The sequence below is a fragment of the Nerophis lumbriciformis genome, linkage group LG20 (assembly GCF_033978685.3).
Source record: "Nerophis lumbriciformis linkage group LG20, RoL_Nlum_v2.1, whole genome shotgun sequence".
In the NCBI taxonomy this organism is placed as follows: Eukaryota; Metazoa; Chordata; class Actinopteri; order Syngnathiformes; family Syngnathidae; genus Nerophis; species Nerophis lumbriciformis.
In genome coordinates, this window is record NC_084567.2 from 11,902,257 (window position 1) to 11,925,400 (window position 23,144).

General features: G+C 42.4%; 1 protein-coding gene and 6 non-coding genes across 7 annotated transcripts in view; 4 read left to right on the forward strand and 3 right to left on the reverse strand.

Moving 5' to 3' along the window:
- LOC133619417 (uncharacterized) overlaps nucleotides 1–22,586 on the reverse strand; it is a 37,303-nt gene extending 14,717 nt beyond the window's left edge. Inside the window, exon 1 of the mRNA XM_061980421.1 lies at nucleotides 22,122–22,586. Coding sequence (XP_061836405.1) covers nucleotides 22,122–22,245 — 124 coding nt within the window. The 5' untranslated portion in view covers nucleotides 22,246–22,586. The remainder of the gene's footprint in view (nucleotides 1–22,121) is intronic.
- On the forward strand, nucleotides 157–229 carry trnaa-agc (transfer RNA alanine (anticodon AGC)). The gene has a single exon. It is a non-coding gene; the product is annotated as a tRNA-Ala (tRNA).
- trnaa-agc (transfer RNA alanine (anticodon AGC)) lies at nucleotides 2,165–2,237 on the forward strand. Its single transcript has one exon. It is a non-coding gene; the product is annotated as a tRNA-Ala (tRNA).
- trnae-cuc (transfer RNA glutamic acid (anticodon CUC)) lies at nucleotides 4,785–4,856 on the forward strand. The gene has a single exon. It is a non-coding gene; the product is annotated as a tRNA-Glu (tRNA).
- trnaa-agc (transfer RNA alanine (anticodon AGC)) lies at nucleotides 6,468–6,540 on the forward strand. Its single transcript has one exon. It is a non-coding gene; the product is annotated as a tRNA-Ala (tRNA).
- On the reverse strand, nucleotides 10,310–10,381 carry trnae-cuc (transfer RNA glutamic acid (anticodon CUC)). Its single transcript has one exon. It is a non-coding gene; the product is annotated as a tRNA-Glu (tRNA).
- Nucleotides 15,195–15,266, reverse strand: trnae-cuc (transfer RNA glutamic acid (anticodon CUC)). The gene has a single exon. It is a non-coding gene; the product is annotated as a tRNA-Glu (tRNA).
- Nucleotides 22,587–23,144: the final 558 nt, after the last annotated feature.

The window sequence follows — 23,144 nt, forward strand, 5'->3', positions numbered from 1 at the left end:
CACACTGTAGTATTACTTTAAAGTACTGCAGTAACACTCTTACTAAAATATAAGACGCTGACAAAGGCACTGAAATAGTCCCAAGTCTGGACTTTTGCCGACTGACTGACGTTTGTGTGATTGTGTCTGATAGCAGCAAGCTTAGCTTGTCTTGCAGGGGAATTAGCTCAAATGGTAGAGCGCTCGCTTAGCATGTGAGAGGTAGCGGGATCGATACCCGCATTCTCCAGTGGAACTTTTTCGACGGGGAATAAAATATGAGTTTAGCATATGAGAGTTAACTCAAATGGTAGCATGCCAGGTAGCAAGATTGACAACTGCGTTCTTCACACGAAAACACGTTCTGAGACTTGTTGTTGTCAAACTTCAAGGTCAGCAATGTTTTAAGGAAGTCACATTATTCACCACTCAGACATAGTTGCTAAAATGCTAAGTTCCCTGACCGGGAATCGAACCCAGGCCACAGCGGTGAAAGCACCATATCCTAACTTGATGGATGTCTGTTTGAGTAACTTCTTCCTCTCAGAGGTGGAGTCGTACATGAAAGAAAATTTGGGCGTGGCCTTCAGGATACACACACTGTAGTATTACTTTAAAGTACTGCAGTAACACTCTTACTAAAATATAAGACGCTGACAAAGGCACTGAAATAGTCCAAAGTTTGGACTTCTGCCGATTGACTGACGTTTGTGTGATTGTGTCTGATAGCAGCTAGCTTAGCTTGTCTTGCAGGGGAATTAGCTCAAATGGTAGAGCGCTCGCTTAGCATGTGAGAGGTAGCAGGATCGATGCCCGCATTCTCCAGTGGAACTTTTTCGACGGGGATTAAAAAAGGAGTTTAGCATATGAGAGTTAACTCAAATAGTAGCAAGATTGACAACTGCGTTCTTCACACGAGAACACGTTCTGAGCTAGAATTAGCTTAAATGGTAGCATGCTAGCTTAACATGTTAGAGTTAGCGAGATCGATGGCTGAATTCTTCAGTCTGGTCTCTGGACTGTCTAAGAAGTGTCATGTAACACGTGACTGTCACACTCAAAACGTGAGGCACATACAGTCTTCCATCAAGTCCCTGGTGGACTAGTGGTTAGGATTCGACGCTCTCACCGCCGCGGCCCGGGTTCGATTCCCGGTCAGGGAACATAGCATTTTAGCAACTATGTCTGAGTGGTGAATAATGTGACAGTCCCTAAAAAAACATGGCTGACCTTGTAGTTTGACAACAACAACATTGTCAAAAGGTGTTTTCATGTGGAGAACACAGCTGTCAATCTTGCTACCTAGCTAAGCTAGCATTCTACCATTTGAGCTAATTCCCCTGTAAGGGTGGGTTGGCACAGGGATTGTGGTGTAATACACCACCAAGAAAAGCATCCATATCACTACCTCTTTCACATGCTAACTAGTGTGCTACCATTGAAGCTAATTCCCCTGTAGAGTGTTTGGACTGCTAGCTGCTATCACCGTGTAGCTAACAACTATGATATTACAAACAAATAAATAACAGATGTTCAGTCTTACATGACACTTCTTAGACAGTCCAGAGACCAGACTGAAGAATTCAGCCATCGATCTCGCTAACTCTAACATGTTAAGCTAGCACGCTACCATTTAAGCTAATTCCCGCTAAAGTCATCAAACACGTTTCCTTCATGTACGACTCCACCTCTGAGAGGAAGAAGTTGCTCATACAGACATCCATCAAGTCCCTGGTGGTCTAGTGGTTAGGATTGGTCCCTCATATTGCCGTGTTCTGGGTCCGATTACCGTCAAGGGAAAATAGCATTTTGGCGACATAGTGTATTTACAGGGGAATTAGCTCAATTGGTGGAGCGCTCACATAGCATGTGAGAGGTAGTGGGGTCGATACCCGCATTCTCCAGTGGAACTTTTCAGTTTGTGAACCGACCCCATGTGTGCAGTTGTCCATCTTGTGGGACATGTGTGGACGTCAGTAAAGTCTGTATGACGAGGACAGCTGGAAGTGGGCGTGGCCTTCAGGATACACACACTGTAGTATTACTTTAAAGTACTGCAGTAACACTCTTACTAAAATATAAGACGCTGACAAAGGCACTGAAATAGTCCCAAGTCTGGACTTTTGCCGACTGACTGACGTTTGTGTGATTGTGTCTGATAGCAGCAAGCTTAGCTTGTCTTGCAGGGGAATTAGCTCAAATGGTAGAGCGCTCGCTTAGCATGTGAGAGGTAGCGGGATCGATACCCGCATTCTCCAGTGGAACTTTTTCGACGGGGAATAAAATATGAGTTTAGCATATGAGAGTTAACTCAAATGGTAGCATGCCAGGTAGCAAGATTGACAACTGCGTTCTTCACACGAAAACACGTTCTGAGACTTGTTGTTGTCAAACTTCAAGGTCAGCAATGTTTTAAGGAAGTCACATTATTCACCACTCAGACATAGTTGCTAAAATGCTAAGTTCCCTGACCGGGAATCGAACCCAGGCCACAGCGGTGAAAGCACCATATCCTAACTTGATGGATGTCTGTTTGAGTAACTTCTTCCTCTCAGAGGTGGAGTCGTACATGAAAGAAAATTTGGGCGTGGCCTTCAGGATACACACACTGTAGTATTACTTTAAAGTACTGCAGTAACACTCTTACTAAAATATAAGACGCTGACAAAGGGACTGAAATAGTCCAAAGTTTGGACTTCTGCCGATTGACTGACGTTTGTGTGATTGTGTCTGATAGCAGCTAGCTTAGCTTGTCTTGCAGGGGAATTAGCTCAAATGGTAGAGCGCTCGCTTAGCATGTGAGAGGTAGCGGGATCGATGCCCGCATTCTCCAGTGGAACTTTTTCGACGGGGATTAAAAAAGGAGTTTAGCATATGAGAGTTAACTCAAATAGTAGCAAGATTGACAACTGCGTTCTTCACACGAGAACACGTTCTGAGCTAGAATTAGCTTAAATGGTAGCATGCTAGCTTAACATGTTAGAGTTAGCGAGATCGATGGCTGAATTCTTCAGTCTGGTCTCTGGACTGTCTAAGAAGTGTCATGTAACACGTGACTGTCACACTCAAAACGTGAGGCACATACAGTCTTCCATCAAGTCCCTGGTGGACTAGTGGTTAGGATTCGACGCTCTCACCGCCGCGGCCCGGGTTCGATTCCCGGTCAGGGAACATAGCATTTTAGCAACTATGTCTGAGTGGTGAATAATGTGACAGTCCCTAAAAAAACATGGCTGACCTTGTAGTTTGACAACAACAACATTGTCAAAAGGTGTTTTCATGTGGAGAACACAGCTGTCAATCTTGCTACCTAGCTAAGCTAGCATTCTACCATTTGAGCTAATTCCCCTGTAAGGGTGGGTTGGCACAGGGATTGTGGTGTAATACACCACCAAGAAAAGCATCCATATCACTACCTCTTTCACATGCTAACTAGTGTGCTACCATTGAAGCTAATTCCCCTGTAGAGTGTTTGGACTGCTAGCTGCTATCACCGTGTAGCTAACAACTATGATATTACAAACAAATAAATAACAGATGTTCAGTCTTACATGACACTTCTTAGACAGTCCAGAGACCAGACTGAAGAATTCAGCCATCGATCTCGCTAACTTTAACATGTTAAGCTAGCGCACTTCCATTTAAGCTAATTCCCGCTAAAGTCATCAAACACGTTTTCTTCATGTACGACTCCACCACTGAGAGGAAGAAGTTGCTCATACAGACAACCATCAAGTCCCTGGTGGTCGAGTGGTTAGGATTGGTCCCTCATATTGCCGTGTTCTGGGTCCGGCTACCGTTAAGGGAAAATAGCATTTTGGCGACAGAGAGTATTTACAGGGGAATTAGCTCAAATGGTAAAGCACTCGCTTAGCATGTGAGAGGTAGCGGGATCGATGCCCGCATTCTCCAGTGGAACTTTTCAGTTTGTGAGCCGACTCCATGTGTGCAGTTGTCCATCTTGTGGGACATGTGTGGACGTCAGTAAAGTCTGTATGACGAGGACAGCTGGAAGTGGGCGTGGCCTTCAGGATACACACACTGTAGTATTACTTTAAAGTACTGCAGTAACACTCTTACTCAAATATAAGACGCTGACAAAGGGACTGAAATAGTCCAAAGTCTGAACTTTTGCCGACTGACTGACGTTTGTGTGATTGTGTCTGATAGCAGCTAGCTTAGCCTGTCTTGCAGGGGAATTAGCTCAAATGGTAGAGCGCTCGCTTAGCATGTGAGAGGTAGCGGTATCGATGCCCGCATTCTCCTGTGGAACTTTTTCGACGGGGATTAAAAAAGGAGTTTAGCATATGAGAGTTAACTCAAATGGTAGCATGCTAGCTTAGCTAGGTAGCAAGATTGACAATTGCGTTCTTCACACAAAAACACGTTCTGAGACTTGTTGTTGTCAAACTTCAAGGTCAGCCATGTTTTTAGGAACTCACATTATTCACCACTCAGACAATAGTTGCTAAAATGCTAAGTTTCCTGGCCAGGAATCAAACCCAGGGCGTAGCGGTAAGAGCACCGAATCCTAACCACTAGACCACCAGGTACTTGATGGATGTCTGTATGAGCAACTTCTTCCTCTCAGAGGTGGAGTCGTACATGAAGGAAAACGTGTGTGATATCATGATTGATGACTTTAGCTAGAATTAACTTAAATGGAAGTATGCTAGCTTAACATGTTAGAGTTAGCGAGATCGATGGCTGTATTCTTCAGTCTGGTCTCTGGACTGTCTAAGAAGTGTCATGTAACACGTGACTGTCACAGTCAAAGCGTGAGGCACATACATACATTCATCAAGTCCCTGGTGGTCTAGTGGTTAGGATTCGGCGCTCTCACCGCCGCGGCCCGGGTTCGATTCCCGGTCAGGGAACTTGGTATTTTAGCAACTATGTCTGAGTGGTGAATAATGTGAGAACTTCAGAGTCCCTAAAAAACATGGCTGACCTTGTAGTTTCGCCGTGCGTGACTGCTCGCTGTTGCGAAAAAGCTCAGTATCGTTCTATCTGTGCTTTTAATTGTTTTGCAGCTTTCTTTACTACTTCCCAAACATATTTAGTAGTCCTATTTAGTTTGCAAATCACCCGATCTCTGTCTCACCACCCCTCCCTCAGCTAGCTAGCTGCTAAGCGTTTGGACTGCTAGCTGCTATCACCGTGTAGCTAACAACTATGATATTACAAATACATAAATAACAGATGTTAAGTATTAGATGACACTTCTTAGACAGTCCAGAGACCAGACTGAAGAATTCAGCCATCGATCTCGCTAACTCTAACATGTTAAGCTAGCACGCTACCATTTAAGCTAATTCCCGCTAAAGTCATCAAACACGTTTCTTTCATGAACGACTCCACCTCTGAGAGGAAGAAGTTGCTCATACAGACATCTATCAAGTCCCTGGTGGTCTAGTGGTTAGGATTGGTCCCTCATATTGCCGTGTTCTGGGTCCGATTACCGTCAAGGGAAAAAAAGCATGTTGGCGACAGAGAATATTTACAGGGGAATTAGCTCAAATGGTAGAGCGCTCGCTTAGCATGTGAGAGGTAGCGGGATCGATGCCCGCATTCTCCAGTGGAACTTTACAGTTTGTGAGCCGACTCCATGTGTGCAGTTGTCCATCTTGTGGGACACGTGTGGACGTCAGTAAAGTCTGTATGACGGGGACAGCTGGAAGTGGGCGTGGCCTTCAGGATACACACACTGTAGTATTACTTTAAAGTACTGAACACAGGGCACACTACAGGACGTCGTGCCCTGAGGCCACCCTCGTGAAGTCTGTTTCTGACTGTTTGGGCAGAGACATTCACACCAGTAGCCTGCTGGAGGTCATTCTGTAGGGCTCGGGCAGTGCTCAACCTGTTCCTCCTTGCACAAAGCAGCAGATATCGGTCCTGCTGATGGGTTGAGGACCGTCTACGGCCCTGTCCAGCTCTCCTAGAGTAACTGCCTGTCTACTGGAATATCCTCCATGCTCTGGAGATTGTACTGGGAGACACATCAAATCTTCTTGCAACAGCACGCATGTATGTGCCATCCTGGAGGAGTAGGACAATCTGCGCAACTTCAGGAGGGTTAAGAAATCGCCTCATGCTCCCAGTCGTGATAATGACTCTAGCTAAAGCCAACACTTGTGGAAAAACAGTTAAAAAAGATCAAGAGGGAGGAACTTGAAATGGCCTCCAGTCCTGTTTTGGGTGCCATCTCGTTGTTGCCCCTCTAGTGCACCTGTTGTTAATTCCATCAACACCAATGCAGCTGAAACTGATTAACAACCCCCTCTGCCACGTACCTGACCAAAACCTTATCAGAAAAGTGCAATTGAATTCATGCCATACCCTGATAAAAAACTGTTCCTTTAATTTTTTTGAGCCGTGTATAAGACGCTGACAAAGGGATGAAATAGTCCCAAGTCTGGACTTTTGCCGACTGATTGACGTTTGTGTGATTGTGTCTGATAGCAGCTAGCTTAGCTTGTCTTGCAGGGGAATTAGCTCAAATGGTAGAGCGCTCGCTTAGCATGTGAGAGGTAGCGGGATCGATACCCGCATTCTCCAGTGGAACTGTTTCGACAGGGAATAAAATATGAGTTTAGCATATGAGAGTTAACTCAAATGGTAGCATGCTAGGTAGTAAGATTGACAACTGCATTCTTCACACAAAAACATGATCTGAGACTTGTTGTTGTCAGACTTCAAGGTCAGCCATGTTTTTAGGAACTCACATTATTCACCACTAAGACATAGTTGCTCAAATGCTAAGTTCCCTGACCGGGAATCGAACCCAGGCCACAGCGGTGAGAGCACCAAATCCTAACTTGATGGATGTCTGTTTGAGTAACTTCTTCCTCTCAGAGGTGGAGTCGTACATGAAGGAAAATTTGGGCGTGGCCTTCAGGATACACACACTGTAGTATTACTTTAAAGTACTGCAGTAACACTCTTAAAAAAATATAAGACGCTGACAAAGGCACTGAAATAGTCCAAAGTCTGGACTTTTGCCGACTGACTGACGTTTGTGTGATTGGGTCTGATAGCAGCTAGCGTAGCTTGTCCTGCAGGGGAATTAGCTCAAATGGTAGAGCGCTTGCTTAGCATGTGAGAGGTAGCGGGATCGATGCCCGCATTCTCCAGTGGAACTTTTTCGACAGGGAATAAAATATGAGTTTAGCAAATGAGAGTTAACTCAAATGGTAGCATGCTAGCTTAGCTAGGTAGCAAGATTGACAACTGCTTTCTTCACACGAAAACACATTCTGAGACTTGTTGTTGTCAAACTTCAATGTCAGCCATGTTTTTAGGAACTCACATTATTCACCACTTAGACATAGTTGCTAAAATGCTAAGTTCCCTGACCGGGAATCAAACCCGGGCCACAGCAGTGAGGGCGCCAAATCCTAACCACGAGAACACGAGGGACTTGATGGATGTCTGTTTGAGCAACTTCTTTCTCTCAAAGGTGGAGTCGTACATGAAGGAACACGTGGGCGTGGCCTTCAGGATACACACACTGTAGTATTACTTTAAAGTACTGCAGTAACACTCTTACAAAAATATAAGACGCTGACAAAGGCACTGAAATAGTCCAAAGTCTGGACTTTTGCTGACTGACTGACGTTTGTGTGATTGTGTCTGATAGCAGCTAGCGTAGCTTGTCCTGCAGGGGAATTAGCTCAAATGGTAGAGCACTTGCTTAGCATGTGAGAGGTAGCGGGATCGATACCCGCATTCTCCAGTGGAACTTTTTCGACAGGGACTAAAAAAGGAGTTTAGCATATGAGCGGTATCTCAAATGGTAGCATCCATGCTAGGTAGCAAGATTGACAACTGCGTTTTTCACACGAAAACACATTCTGAGACTGTTTTTGTCAAACTTCAAGGTCAGTCATGTTTTTAGGAACACACATTATTCACCACTCAGACACCGTTACTAAAATCCTAAGTTCCCTGACCGGGAATCAAACCCAGGCCGCAGTAGTGAGACCGCCAAATCCTAACCTCTTGACCACCAGGGACTTGACAGCTATCTGTATGAACAACTTCTTCCTCTCAGAGGTGGAGTCGTGTAATACACCTCCAAGAAAAGCATCCATACCGCTCCCTCTCTCACATGCTAACTAGCGTGCTACCATTGAAGCTAATTCGCCTGTAAAGCATTTTGGACTGCTAGCTGCTATCACCGTGTAGCTAACAACTATGATATTACAAATAAATAAATAACAGATGTTCAGTGTTACATGACACTTCTTAGACAGTCCAGAGACCAGACTGAAGAATTCAGCAAGCGATCTCGCTAACTCTCACATGTTAAGCTAGCACGCTAACATTTAAGCTAATTCCAGCTAAAATCATCATTTATGATATCACACACGTTTTCCTTCATGTACGACTCAACCTCTGAGAGGAAGAAGTTGCTCACAGAGACATCCATCAAGTCCCTGGCGGTCTAATGGCTAGGATTGTAACCCCTTATTGCCGTGGACTGGGTCCGGTTTCCGTTCAGGGAAAATAGCATTATGGCAACAGGAAACCCTTAGAGGGGAATTAGCTCAAATGGTAGAGCGCTCGCTTAGCATGTGAGAGATAGCGGGATCGATACCCGCATTCTCCAGTGGAACTTTTTTGACGGAGAATAAAAAAAGGAGTTTAACATATCACATACTTGCCAACCTTGAGACCTCAGATTTCGGGAGGTGGGGGGAGGTGAGTGGGCGTGGTCGGGGTGGGAGGGGGCGTGGCTAAAAGGGGAGGAGTATATTTACAGCTAGAATTCACCAAGTCAAGTATTTCATATATATATATATATATATATATATATATATATATATATATATATATATATATATATATATATATATATATATACGTATATATATATATATTTATTTTATTATATATATATATATATATAAATATATATATATATATATATGTATATATATACATAATAAATACTTGAATTTCAGTGTTCATTTATTTACACATATACACACACATAACACTCATCTACTCATTGTTGAGTTAAGGGTTGAATTGTCCATCCTTGTTCTATTCTCTGTCACTATTTTTCTAACCATGCTGAACACCCTCTCTGATGATGCATTGATGTGTGGCACGCACAAAAGTGTTTTCATCAAATGCACTAGATGGCAGTATTGTCCTGATTAAGAGTGTCACAACATTGCTGTTTACGGCAGACGAACTGCTTTACGGTATACAAAAACGTGACTGCTGTTGTTGTGTGTTGTTGCCGCGCTGGGAGGCCGTTAATGAAACTGCCTAACAATAAACCCACATAAGAAACCAAGAACTCGCCCTCCATCATTCTACAGTTATAACGTGATTGGGCAGGTATGCTGGTTATATTGTGGGTTAGCGGACTCAGGTCCTCATGTACCTGAGTCCGCCTGAATTTCGGGAGAAAATTTGTCCCGGGAGGTTTTCGGGAGAGGCGCTGAATTTCGGGAGTCTCCCGGAAAATCCGGGAGTGTTGGCAAGTATGACATATGAGTTAGCTCAAATGGTAGCATGCTAGGTAGCAACATTGACAACTGTGTTCTCCACATGAAAGCACATTTTGACAATGTTGTTGTTGTCAAACTACAAGGTCAGCCATGTTTTTAGGGACTCTGAAGTTCTCACACTATTCACCACTCAGACATAGTCGCTAAAATGGTAAGTTCCCTGACCAGGAACCGAACCCGGGACACGGTGGTGAGAGTGACAAATCCTAACCACTAGACCACCAGGGACTTGATGGATGTTTGTATGATCAACTTCTTCCTCTCAGAGGTGGAGTCGTACATGAAGAAAAACTTTTGTGATATCATGATTGATGACTTTAGCGGGGCCTGGCTGCTAGCTTAACATATGAGAGTTAGCGAGATCGATGGCTGAATTCTTCAGTCTGGTCTCTGGACTGTCTAAGAAGTGTCATGTAATACTGAACATCTGTTATTTATTTATTTGTAACATCATAGTTGTTAGCTACATAGTGATAGCAGCTAGCAGTCCAAGATGCTTTACAGGGGAATTAGCTTAAATGGTAGCATGCTAGTCAACGTGGGAGACAGGTAGCGGGATTGATGCTTTTCTCACGTTTTCATTTTCTTGGAGGTGTATTACACCACAATCCCTGTGCCAACCCGCCCTTACAGGGGAATTAGCTCAAATGGTAGCATGCTAGCTTAGCTAGGTAGCAAGATTGACGGGTGTGTTCTTCACACGAAAACACGTTCTGAGACCGTTGTTGTCAAATCTCAAGGTCAGCCATGTTTTTAGGGACTCACATTATTCACCACTCAGACACAGTTGCTAAAATGCTAAGTTCCCTGGCCGGGAATCGAACCCGGGCCGCAGCGGTGAGAGCACCGAATCCTAACCACTAGACCACCAGGGACTTGATGGATGTCTGTATGAACGACTTCTTCCTCTCAGAGGTGGAGTCGTACATGAAGGTAAACGTGTGTGATATCATGATTGATAACTTTAGCGGAAATTAGCTTAAATGGTAGCATGCTAGCTTAACATGTGAAAGTTGCGCCCTACAAAGTGTTAATACTGGAAGTATTGTGCTTATCACACACCAGCTGTGTGATGGTAACATTCATCTTAGTTGTAGTTTCCTTTACCAAATTTGGAGGCGTTGAAATCGCCATGTAAAATTGCTAAAGCTAATAGTAGCCTGTCTATGGCAAATCCAATGTAAATTAGCATCAAGCTAAAGCATTTTGTAAGAGTGGAGCCTGACTTCACATTTGTGTGTTTTCTACAAAGCATACTTCCTTTGTTGGTTCCTCTGCACCCTCATATCTGCTGACCTCAAATTAGAGAATTTTGTAAGAGTGGCGAAGTTGGTAGAGTGGCCGTGCCAGCAATCGGAGGGTTGCTGGTTACTGGGATTCAATCCCCACCTTCTACCATCCTAGTCACGTCCGTTGTGTCCTTGGGCAAGACACTTCACCTCTTGCTCCTAATGGCTGCTGGTTAGCGCCTTGCATGGCAGCTCCCGCCATCAGTGTGTGAATGTGGAAATACTGTCAAAGCGCTTTGAGTACCTTGAAGGTAGAAAAGCGCTATACAAGTATAGCCCATTTATCATTTATAGCCTTACTTCACATGTGTGTGTGTTTTCTACAAAGCATACAGTACTTGCTTTGTTGGTTCCTCTGCACCCTCATATCTGCTGACCTCTCCTAGACCCAAAATACAACTGCGGTCATCCGGAAGGCCCAGCGGAGACTCCACTTCCTGAGGGTGCTAAGGAAGAAAACACTGGAGAGGCAGCTGATGGTGACCTTCTATCGATCGGCTGTCGAGAGCCTGCTGACGTACTGCATAACAATGTTGTACGCCAGCTGCACTGAAGCAGACAAAGAGGCAATTCAGAGGGTCATAAAGTCTGCGCAAAAAATCATCGGCTTCCGCCTCCCCTCCCTGAAGGATTTACACAACTCCCGCTGCCTCAACACAGCAAAAAGCATCACCAAGGACAGCACACACCATGCCTTTTACCTGTTCGACCTGCTACCATCGGGCAGGCGCTACAGGTGCATCAGAGCCAGAACAAACAGAGGTTTGGGGTTCCCAAACTTTTTGACTCGTGGGCCGCATTGGGTTAAAAAAATTCGGCCGGGGGCTGGGCTGTATATATATATGTGTATATATATATATATATATATATATATATATATATATATATATATATATATATATACACATTGTTTTTTTAATCCGTTTTGACATTTAACATTGTCACGTTATCGATGGAAAAATTAATTTTTAGACAATATGATTTGCCTGAGCGGCTAGGAGACACCGAGAGTAACAAGCGGTAGAAAACGGATTAGAAAGGAAAGATTTAAAAAAAATAAAAAAAATTTAATAAAGAAATAAATAAACTTTTATTTTAACTTGGGACTTCCCGTGGTCCGGATTTTGGATGCTGTGGGGCCGGGTCCGGCCCGCGGGCCGTAGTTTGGGGACCCCTGTCTTAGACAGTCCAGAGACCAGACTAAAGAATTCAGCCATCGATCTCGCTAACTCTAACATGTTAAGCTAGCACGCTACCATAATTCCCACTAAAGTCATCAAAGAACGTTTCCTTCATGTACGACTCCACCTCTGAGAGGCAGAAGTTGCTCATACAGACATCCATCAAGTCCCTGGTGGTCTAGTGGTTAGGATTGGTCCCTCTTATTGTCGTGTTCTGGGTCCGGCTACCATCCATCCATCCATTTTCTACCGCTTATTCCCTTTGGGGTCGCGGGGGGCGCTGGAGCCTATCTCAGCTACAATCGGGCGGAAGGCGGGGTACACCCTGGACAAGTCGCCACCTCATCGCAGGGCCAACACAGATAGACAGACAACATTCACACTCACTACCGTTAAGGGAAAATAACATTTTGGCGACACAGAGTATTTACAGGGGAATTAGCTCAAATGGTAGAGCGCTCGCTTAGCATGTGAGAGGTAGCGGGATCGATGCCCGCATTCTCCAGTGGAACTTTTCAGTTTGTGAGCCGACCCCATGTGTGCAGTTGTCCATCTTGTGGGACACGTGTGGACTTCAGTAAAGTCTGTATGACGGGGACAGCTGGAAGTGGGTGTGGCCTTTAGGAAACACACACTGTAGTATTACTTTAAAGTACTGCAGTAACACTCTTACTAAAATATAAGACGCTGACAAAGGGACTGAAATAGTCCCAAGTCTGGACTTTTGCCGACTGACTGACGTTTGTGTGATTGTGTTTGATAGCAGCCAGCTTAGCACGTCTTGCAGGGGAATTAGCTCAAATGGTAGAGCGCTCGCTTAGCATGTGAGAGGTAGCGGGATCGATGCCCGCATTCTCCAGTGGAACTTTTTCGACAAGGAATAAAATATGAGTTTAGCAAATGAGAGTTAACTCAAATGGTAGCATGCTAGCTTAGCTTGGTAGCAAGATTGACAACTGCGTTCTTCACACGAAAACACGTTCTGAGACTTATTATTGCCAAACTTCAAGGTCAGCCATGTTTTTAGGAACTCACATTATTCACCACTCAGACACCGTTACTAAAATGCTAAGTTCCCTGACCGGGAATCAAACCCGGGCCACAGCAGTGAGGGCGCCAAATCCTAACCAGTAGAACACCAGGGACTTGATGGATGTCTGTTTGAGCAACTTCTTCCTCTCAGAGGTGGAGTCGTACATGACGGAAAACGTGGGCGTGGCCTTCAGGATACACACACTGTAGTATTACTTTAAAGTACTGCAGTAACACTCTTACTAAAATATAAGACGCTGACAAAGGGACTGAAATAGTCCAAAGTCTGGACTTTTGCCGACTGACTGACGTTTGTGTGATTGTGTCTGATAGCAGCTAGCTTAGCTTGTCTTGCAGGGGAATTAGCTCAAATGATAGAGCGCTCGCTTAGCATGTGAGAGGTGGCGGGATCGATGCCCGCATTCCCCAGTGGAACTTTTTCGACAGGGAATAAAAAAGGAGTTTAGCATATGAGCGGTATCTCAAATGGTAGCATGCATGCTAGGTAGCAAGATTGACAACTGCGTTTTTCACACGAAAACACATTCTGAGACTGTTGTTGTCAAACTTCAAGGTCAGTCATGTTTTTAGGAACACACATTATTCACCACTCAGACACCGTTACTAAAATGCTAAGTTCCCTGACCGGGAATTGAACCCAGGCCGCAGTAGTGAGACCGCCGAATCCTAACCTCTAGACCACCAGGGACTTGACAACTACCTGTATGAACAACTTCTTCCTCTCAGAGGTGGAGTCGTACATGAAGGAATTGTGGTGTAATACACCTCCAAGAAAAGCATCCATACCGCTCCCTCTCTCACATGCTAACTAGCGTGCTACCATTGAAGCTAATTCCCCTGTAAAGCATTTTGGACTGCTAGCTGCTATCACCGTGTAGCTAACAACTATGATATTACAAATAAATAAATAACAGATGTTCAGTATTACATGACACTTCTTAGACAGTCCAGAGACCAGACTGAAGAATTCAGCCATCGATCTCGCTAACTCTCACATGATAAGCTAGCACGCTAACGTTTAAGCTAATTCCAGCTAAAATCATCATTTATGATATCACACACGTTTTCCTTCATGTACGACTCCACCTCTGAGAGGAAGAAGTTGCTCATACAGACATCCATCAAGTCCCTGGTGGTCTAGTGGTTAGGATTGTACCCTCTTATTGCCGTGGACTGGGTCCGGGTTCCGTTCAGGGAAAATAGCATTTTGGCAACAGGAAACCCTTAGAGGGGAATTAGCTCAAATGGTAGAGTGCTCGCTTAGCATGTGAGAGGTAGCGGGATCGATACCCGCATTCTCCAGTGGAACTTTTTTGACGGAGAATAAAAAAAGGAGTTTAGCATATGAGTTAGCTCAAATGGTAGCATGCTAGGTAGCAACATTGACAACTGTGTTCTCCATGTGAAAGCACATTTTGACAATGTTGTTGTTGTCAAACTACAAGGTCAGCCATGTTTTTAGGGACTCTGAAGTTCTCACACTATTCACCACTCAGACATAGTCGCTAAAATGGTAAGTTCCCTGACCAGGAACCGAATCCTGGACACGATGGTGAAAGCGACAAATCCTAACCACTAGACCACCAGGGACTTGATGGGTGTTTGTATGAGCAACTTCTTCCTCTCAGAGGTGGAGTCGTACATGAAGAAAAACTTTTGTGATATCATGATTGATATCTTTAGCGGGGCCTGGCTGCTAGCTTAACATATGAGAGTTAGCGAGATAGATGGCTGAATTCTTCAGTCTGGTCTCTGGACTGTCTAAGAAGTGTCATGTAATACTGAACATCTATTATTTATTTATTTGTAATATCATAGTTGTTAGCTACATAGTGATAGCAGCTAGCAGTCCAAAATGCTTTACAGGGGAATTAGCTTAAATGGTAGCATGCTACTCAACGTGGGAGACAGGTAGCGGGATTGATGCTTTTCTCACGTTTTCATTTTCTTGGAGGTGTATTACACTACAATCCCTGTGCCAGCCCGCCCTTACAGGGGAATTAGCTCAAATGGTAGCATGCTAGCATAGCTAGGTAGCAAGATTGACGCATGTGTTCTTCACACGAAAACACGTTCTGAGACTGTTGGTGTCAAATTTCAAGGTCAGCCATGTTTTTAGGGACTCACATTATTCACCACTCAGACACAGTTGCTAAAATGCTAAGTTCCCTGGCCGGGAATCGAACCCAGGCCGCGGCGGTGAGAGCGCCGAATCCTAACCACTAGACCACCAGGGACTTGATGGATGTCTGTATGAGCAACTTCTTCCTTTCAGAGGTGGAGTCGTACATGAAGGTAAACGTGTGTGATATCATGATTGATAACTTTAGCGGGAATTAGCTTAAATGGTAGCATGCTAGCTTGACATGTGAGAGTTGCGCCCTACAAAGTGTTAATACTGGAAGTATTGTGCTTATCACACACCAGCTGTGTGATGGTAACATTAATCTTAGTTGTAGTTTCCTTTACCAAATTTGGAGGCGTTGAAATCGCCATGTAAAATTGCTAAAGCTAATAGTAGCCTGTCTATGGCAAACCCAATGTAAATTAGCATCAAGCTAGAGCATTTTGTAATAGTAGAGCCTGACTTCACATTTGTGTGTTTTCTACAAAGCATACTTGCTTTGTTGGTGTTAAAAATGGCAACATTACTTGGAGGGAGTTTGGCCGAGTGATCGTTTACATGAGCCGGACGGGACGAGTCTGAAACTGGACGCAATGTCACGTGCAAAAAAGGTATCGAAATATGGCACCGTTTGATTTGACGTGAATCCATACCCAGTTCTACCGAAATAATTCAATCGGTACCTATAAAAGTTCCGAATTATGTACCCATCCCTGAAAATGGCGGACCTGTGCAAAACAGTTTGGGTAAAGGAAGCCATGTATGGATCATCTGCTGACGTCACATTTGGTAGAAACTAGGGCTGGGCGATATGGCCTTTTATTAATATCTTGATATTTTTAGGCCATGTCACGATACACGATATATATCTCCATATTTTGCCTTAGCCTTGAATGAACACTTGATGCATATAATTACAGCAGTATGATGATTCTATGTGTCTACATTAAAACATTCTTGTTCATGCTGCATTAATATATGATCATTTTTTAAATTTCATGCAGAGAGGGATATCACAACTCAGTCAATTTACCAAAACTGTATTTGTTAAACAGTTATTAAGCAGTGGCACAAACATTCATGTCATTTCAAAACAGAAATCGCAAGATTGTCAGAGACATTTTAAAACAGGCTATTAGTGCACTTTTGTGCATGATGTCACTAAGGTGACATATCAAAACAACACTAAATTAAAGGGCACTTTTTGTACAGAACGCAACTACAATAGTTTAAAACATATAAAGTGCACTTTTGTGCATGATGTCACACAAGATATTTCAATAACTGTAAAATAAAAATGAGCTGCATAATAGGAAATGTAATAGTGTATGTCCTTCACTATGTGGTAGGTTACTGCGGACGTTATCTCCTTCTGTTGTTGACTTTTTTTTTTCATAGCATGTTGATGTGGGAATGGTTGCTTCGGCATTTTGTTGGTGTGGCACCGAACGGAGATGTTGACATGCGGAGTTTCAAGCACTCTTCATTCTCTAGCGGGTGACTCTTCAAACGGTGCTACACTATAGCAGTGCTGCTACTTTTTGTAGCAACGCTTTTGAGTCATACTTGTAAAACATCTTCCCGCTCGAAGCCAAACCACCGCCAGACGATGGACTCCCTGCTGTTTTTCTTGGGAATTAATTCTTCCTTCATTTGTTACCACACCGCGAGCATCACAGCTCACTTTACCATGTCGCTACCTGTCTGCTCCGCGAGAGCGTATGACGCTGCGACAGTATGTGACGTATGTAAGAAGGTGCGCTTGTTTTATGTCTCTGTGAGAAGCAGATACAAGAAAGAGTGAGAAAAACCTGAAGTTTAATGCACGCAACTAAAAGCAACTGCGTGAGGACGTATACTCGAATGTCACGATATAGTCATTTTCTATATCGCAGAGACAAACCCGCGATATATCGAGTAAATTCGATATATCGCCCAGCCCTAGTACAAACCCTGTTTTCAAATGAGTTGGGAAATTGTGTTAGATGTAAATATAAACGAAATACAATGATTTGCAAATCATTTTCAACCCATATTCAGTTGAATATGCTACAAAGACAACATATTTGATGTTCAAACTGATAAACATTTTTTTTTTTGCAAATAATCATTGACTTTAGAATTTGATGCCAGCAACACGTGACAAAGAAGTTGGGAAAGGTGGCAATAAATACTGATAAAGTTGAGGAATGCTCACCAAACACTTATTTGGAACATCCCACAGGTGAACAGGCAAATTGGTGGGTGCCATGATTGGGTATAAAAGTAGATTCCATGAAATGCTCAGTCATTCACAAACAAGGATGGGGCGAGGGTCACCACTTTGTCAACAAATGCGTGAGCAAATTGTTGAACAGTTTAAGAAAAACCTTTCTCAACCAGCTATTGCAAGGAATTGAGGGATTTCACCATCTACGGTCCGTAATATCATCAAAGGGTTCAGAGAATCTGGAGAAATCACTGCACGTAAGCAGCTAAGCCCGTGACCTTCGATCCCTCAGGCTGTACTGCATCAACAAGCGACATCAGTGTGTAAAGGATATCACCACATGGGCTCAGGAACACTTCAGAAACCCACTGTCAGTAACTACAGGTGGTCGCTACATCTGTAAGTGCAAGTTCAAATTATGAAGCCTAAAATACCACAACGGAGACCCATGGACTGTTGAACAACTTAAGCTATACATCAAGCAAGAATGGGAAAGAATTCCACCTGAGAAGCTTAAAAAATGTGTCTCCTCAGTTCCCAAACATTTACTGAATGTTGTTAAAAGGAAAGGCCATGTAACACAGTGGTGAACATGCTCTTTCCCAATTACTTTGGCACGTGTTGCAGCCATGAAATTCTAAGTTAATTATTATTTGCAAAAAAAAAATAAAGTTTATGAGTTTGAACATCAAATATCTTGTCTTTGTAGTGCATTCAATTGAATATGGGTTGAAAAGGATTTGCAAATAATTGTATTCCGTTTATATTTACATCTAACACAATTTCCCAACTCACATGGAAACGGGGTTTGTAGAAACATCACCAAATGGGCAAATTCCAAAGGGCTCGTTTCAAAGAAGTGTAAAAGAAGGCAAGATTGTTTTATAAACATCTCCTCAGTATCTGCACGGTTTGAGTTCACATTTTCGAGACTTGTGTAAAAAAAGTAGTTTTTTTGCACAACAGGTGCCTTTTAAGAGATCATGTACATGCATGTGATTTCTTACTTTTTTAGTTATAATACATTGGCAAAAAAAATAATAATAATAATACGTTTTCACATTGTCATCATGGGGTATTGTGTGTAGAATTTTGAGGACAAAAACGGATTTAAAAGGTGACATGAAAAAAACATGTATGTTTTAGTAATCACTATTAAGAATAAACTATGGATTGCGTTAGCCTAGTTGTTACAATTATGTACACATACATTAGATTGTCTATTACTGATATTTAACATGGACTTTATTTTTCAAAATGAGAAGAAATTAATATTTTGTAACCATGTATATTATTGGATTATTTAAGTTTAATCACAGGCTTTTAACGCAGCTCTTGTACCTGAGAACATTTTAGTCTCAAATTTCACATTGTTTACTTTATTATTGGTGTCAACGCACCTCAGCCATGATTATATTTGTGTATTGTTAAGACCACAACGAACCCACTAATGAGCTAAAGCTAAATCCTATATTTTTGTTAGGCTGCAGAAATAGATTTAAGATACGTGTCTCATTTGAAAAAAATATATATTTAAAAAAGAAATGATGGGTGTCAGGGCATAGTTCATTGCAATGACAGAAGGGTGAAAGTGGTCCTTCCTTGTAGTGGCTGCTGGTTGCAGGAGCTCTGCGACTTTTTGAACATGCACTGCAAATACATAATTTCCCCATTGTGGGATGAATAAAGTCTGTTTTATCCTAAGTGGTTCTTTTATTGACACTGTTAACACATGAGATTATTTGTCTTCTCATGTGTGTTGTGTTAAAATGTGTCATTAAAAACCTCTAAAGGCCTTAGTGGCCACATGCGTGGACAGCACCTTTTAGCTCTTCTTTCCAAAATTGTGTACCGGTACACTACTGAATTGGGGTCTTATGGCCGCTTATGTGGACACTTATACTGCCATCTGGTGGTGTCAGAAGAGTATAACATACAATGGAATTTGGGGAAAAAAAGTAAAAATAAGAATGAGCATGTCACTAAACACGAAGTACACGTTTGTTACTTATGGACCAAGTACATCATATCAAAAGATGATTCTTAGTTTTTATTCTAATTAGGGTCCAATAAGCCCAAATAGCAAATAGAAATAAAAAAAAGCATGTAAACAAACAGCTTGGACCTTAAAAGGTTAAACAAGCAATAAAACATGGCAAAGAATTTATTTTGTTCCAGCCACTAAAATCGCTTCAAAAGTGAAAAATAAGGCTTGGAAAATAGAGGGGGGGCAGTTAGCAAAGTCTGAGCCAGCATTGATCAAAACTTTCCTAAAAGACAAATCAGAACTTCTTTTAAACCTCCGGTGTAAAGTGAGGAGCCAAGCTTTATCTCTACCCTTAACCTTGGAATGAAAATATAACACAAATATTTTTCAAAACTGCTTAAAAGCATTCCTAACACATGTTTGTCATAACCTTTAACCCCTTTTAGTAATTGTTGTGGATGGGCCAAAGGAACTCTTCCCAAAACATGTTTCACTATGTGGTGTTTTTATGGAGTATCTCCATCTAGAGCACAGCTCCCACATCCGCTTGGAGACAATCTGCCACACGCTGAAGGAAAGTTGTCTTCTTTTCATAAATCAAGTGTGTGTTGTCTTGTCTAATCATAAAAGATGCAGACGAGGCGTGTTGACTGAGTTCTTAAAGTTTACTCCACAGCACGCTCATCAACAACATCCATGGCTACCTACATTCAACAACCCTAAACGGGGCTACCGCACATGCGCTTCACTACAGTGGCATGCTGGGTAATGGAGTTCTTATGTTACCTAGCTCAGTGTTTTTCAACCTTTTTTGAGCAAAGGCACAGAAATCGTTAAAAAATTTTAACTCAATATTGACAATTAAAAGTCGTTGTCGCAATTGTTGGATATGAATTCAAACCATAACAAACCATGCATCACTATACTTGTCTCCTGTCACATCACGCCGTGACTTATTTGGAGGTTTTTGGTGTCTCCCTTGTGTAGTGTTTTAGTTCTTGTCTTGCGCTCCTATTTTGGTGGCTTTTCCTGTTTCGTTGGTATTTTCCTGTAGCAGTTTCATGTCTTCCTTGAGCACTATTCCCCGCACCTGTTTTGTTTCAGCAATCAAGGCTATTTAAGTTGTCGCTATCCTTTGCGGGGACATTGCTGATTGTCATGTCATGTTCAGATGTACTTTGTGGACGCTGTCTGCTCCACACACTAAGTCTTTGCTGTTGTCCAGCATTCTGTTTTTGTTTACTTGGCAACCAGTTCAGTTTTAGTTTCGTTTTGCATAGCCTTCCCTAAGCTTCAATGCTTTTTCTTAGCGGCACTCGCCTTTTGTTTGTTTTTGGTTTAAGCATTAGATACCTTTTGACCTGCACGCTGTCGTCTGCATATCGTCCTGGGCATGACGTTAAAGTGCATCCGGCAGTGGAGGCTCCTCTAAGGGGTCTTGGGGCACTAGGAGGTTAAACCCTTTACTACTGTTACCCCAGGTGGCCCTTCGCAAAGGCCTCGTACCTGACTGCCCCCTAGCCAGGGATACGGTGAAGACCTCAACGGCGGAGCAGGCGGAAGACGGTAGATTTAAGAACTACCACAACGGCTGCGATGGCGGAAGAAGGCTGCAGCAGAAAAGGGTCCCCAGTCGTCTTGGACTCCATGCCACTGGACCCTGACCCGATTCTGTCAAGGATCGTGTGGTGACTGTCTGTGCACCAGTCTCCCCACGTTAAACTAAGTCGCGCACAGGCATCCTCCATAAAGGGATACACCCCTACCAGGAGGATCGTCATACTCGTTCGAGTGACCACCAATGATGATGGTGATCAGACAAACCATGTCCCCGACATCTACAAAGCAATTAGCTACTTGCTGCCACCTACTGATATGGAAGAGTATTACACGGTTACTCTGCCGAGCTCTAAACAGCACAGACACATTTGCAGATTATTATTACTTGTTTGCAAAAAATATTTTTAACCCAAATAGGTAAAATGATATATTCTCCCACGGCACACCAGACTGTTGTTCACGGCACACAGTGGTTGAAAAACACTGAGTCCTAGCTCAGTAGTCACAATGTGTGGACTACTTTGCTTGTTGAAAGGTGATTGACAATTAATGTTTACTTTCACTTGTAGATGCATGTAGGTCAGGATCAGGAAGTGAATTGATTGATTGATTGATTGAAACTTGTATTAGTAGATTGCACAGTACAGTACATATTCCATACAATTGACCACTAAATGGTAACACCCGAATAAGTTTTTCAACTTGTTTAAGTCGGGGTCCACATTAATCAATTCATGGTACAAATATATACTGTCAGCATAATACAGTCATCACATAAGTTAATCATCAGAGTATATACATTGAATTATTTACAATATGGGGGGTGGGATGTGGAGGGGTTAGGTTGGGGTTAGGTTGGGTTGCTATCAGCATATTTCAGTCATCAACAATTTTATCATCTGAGAAATGGACATTTTAACAGTGTAGGTCTCACTTCATAGGATATTAGCAATGAAACTATGAATTATATTGGTTATGATGTAAAATATTTTTGGTGACTGTGTGAGCTTTGTGTAAACATGTTGATACACATTGTTACAACCACTTATAAATATAGAGTGTCTGAAACAGTTTGGTGTTCATGAACTATATTAAAACAAAGCAGTGCATCATCCTGAAAATACAATTCCCCTTCCTACAACATATTTAAGAATAGTGTCAATAATGAAATATAACGTTGGTAAACATGTGAGAATAAGAAGTAAACAAACCTGTTCTGTGTGACACAACTTGGCGTTTCTTGCAAACAGCGTCCAGTAGTTGACGTTGTCGCTCCTTCTCCTCTTTTGTTGGACAAAGTTCCTCCTCGTACTCTGCTATCGTTCTCTCGCACATTTTCACACAATCACAACACTTTACTCTCACACTTGTGACTTGTTAGTAGCTAACAAGCTAAGCTAACTAGCAAGCTAAGCTAAGCTAACTAGCAACCTAAGCTAACTAGCAAGCTAAGCTAAGCTAACTAGCAAGCTAAGCTAAGCTAAGCTAACTAGCACAAAGTGCACTGAGACTAATGTGTCCGGACACTTACAAATATTGTTTACTCCAATAAACAACATATATTTGGACATGTACGCGCTGATTAAACACACATAACTATTGTCAACACGATAACGTTTTCTCTATCAGACGCCATCTTGCTTTTCCTCGTCCTGTTTTGTCTACGCGCGGTCTTGTCAGATCTCGCGAGAGAAACAAGCAACGGGCTCCATTTCTTTTTCTTACTAACGACCTGCAGCTATGGCTCGAAAGGTTTATACCGCCACCTACTGTCATGTAGAAGGTAGGACTGAACACGGACATCCTGTTCATAACGATATGTATTATGTACAATATATACACTGCAAGTATAGATACATAATGTAGTAACAGACACCTTCATAACAATATGTACAATATACACACTGCAAGTATATATATAATGTAGTAACAGACGCCTTTATAACAATATGTAATATGTACAATATACACACTGCAAGTATATATACAATGTAGTAACAGACATCTTCATAACAATATGTAATATGTAGAATATACACATTTCAAGTATGGACTGTATATAATGTAGCAATAGACACCTTCATAACAATATGTAATATGTACAATATACACACTGCAAGTATATATATAATGTAGTAACCAGACACCTTCATAACAATGTGTAATATGTACAATATACACACTGCAAGTATATATATATATATATATATATATATATATATATATATATATAT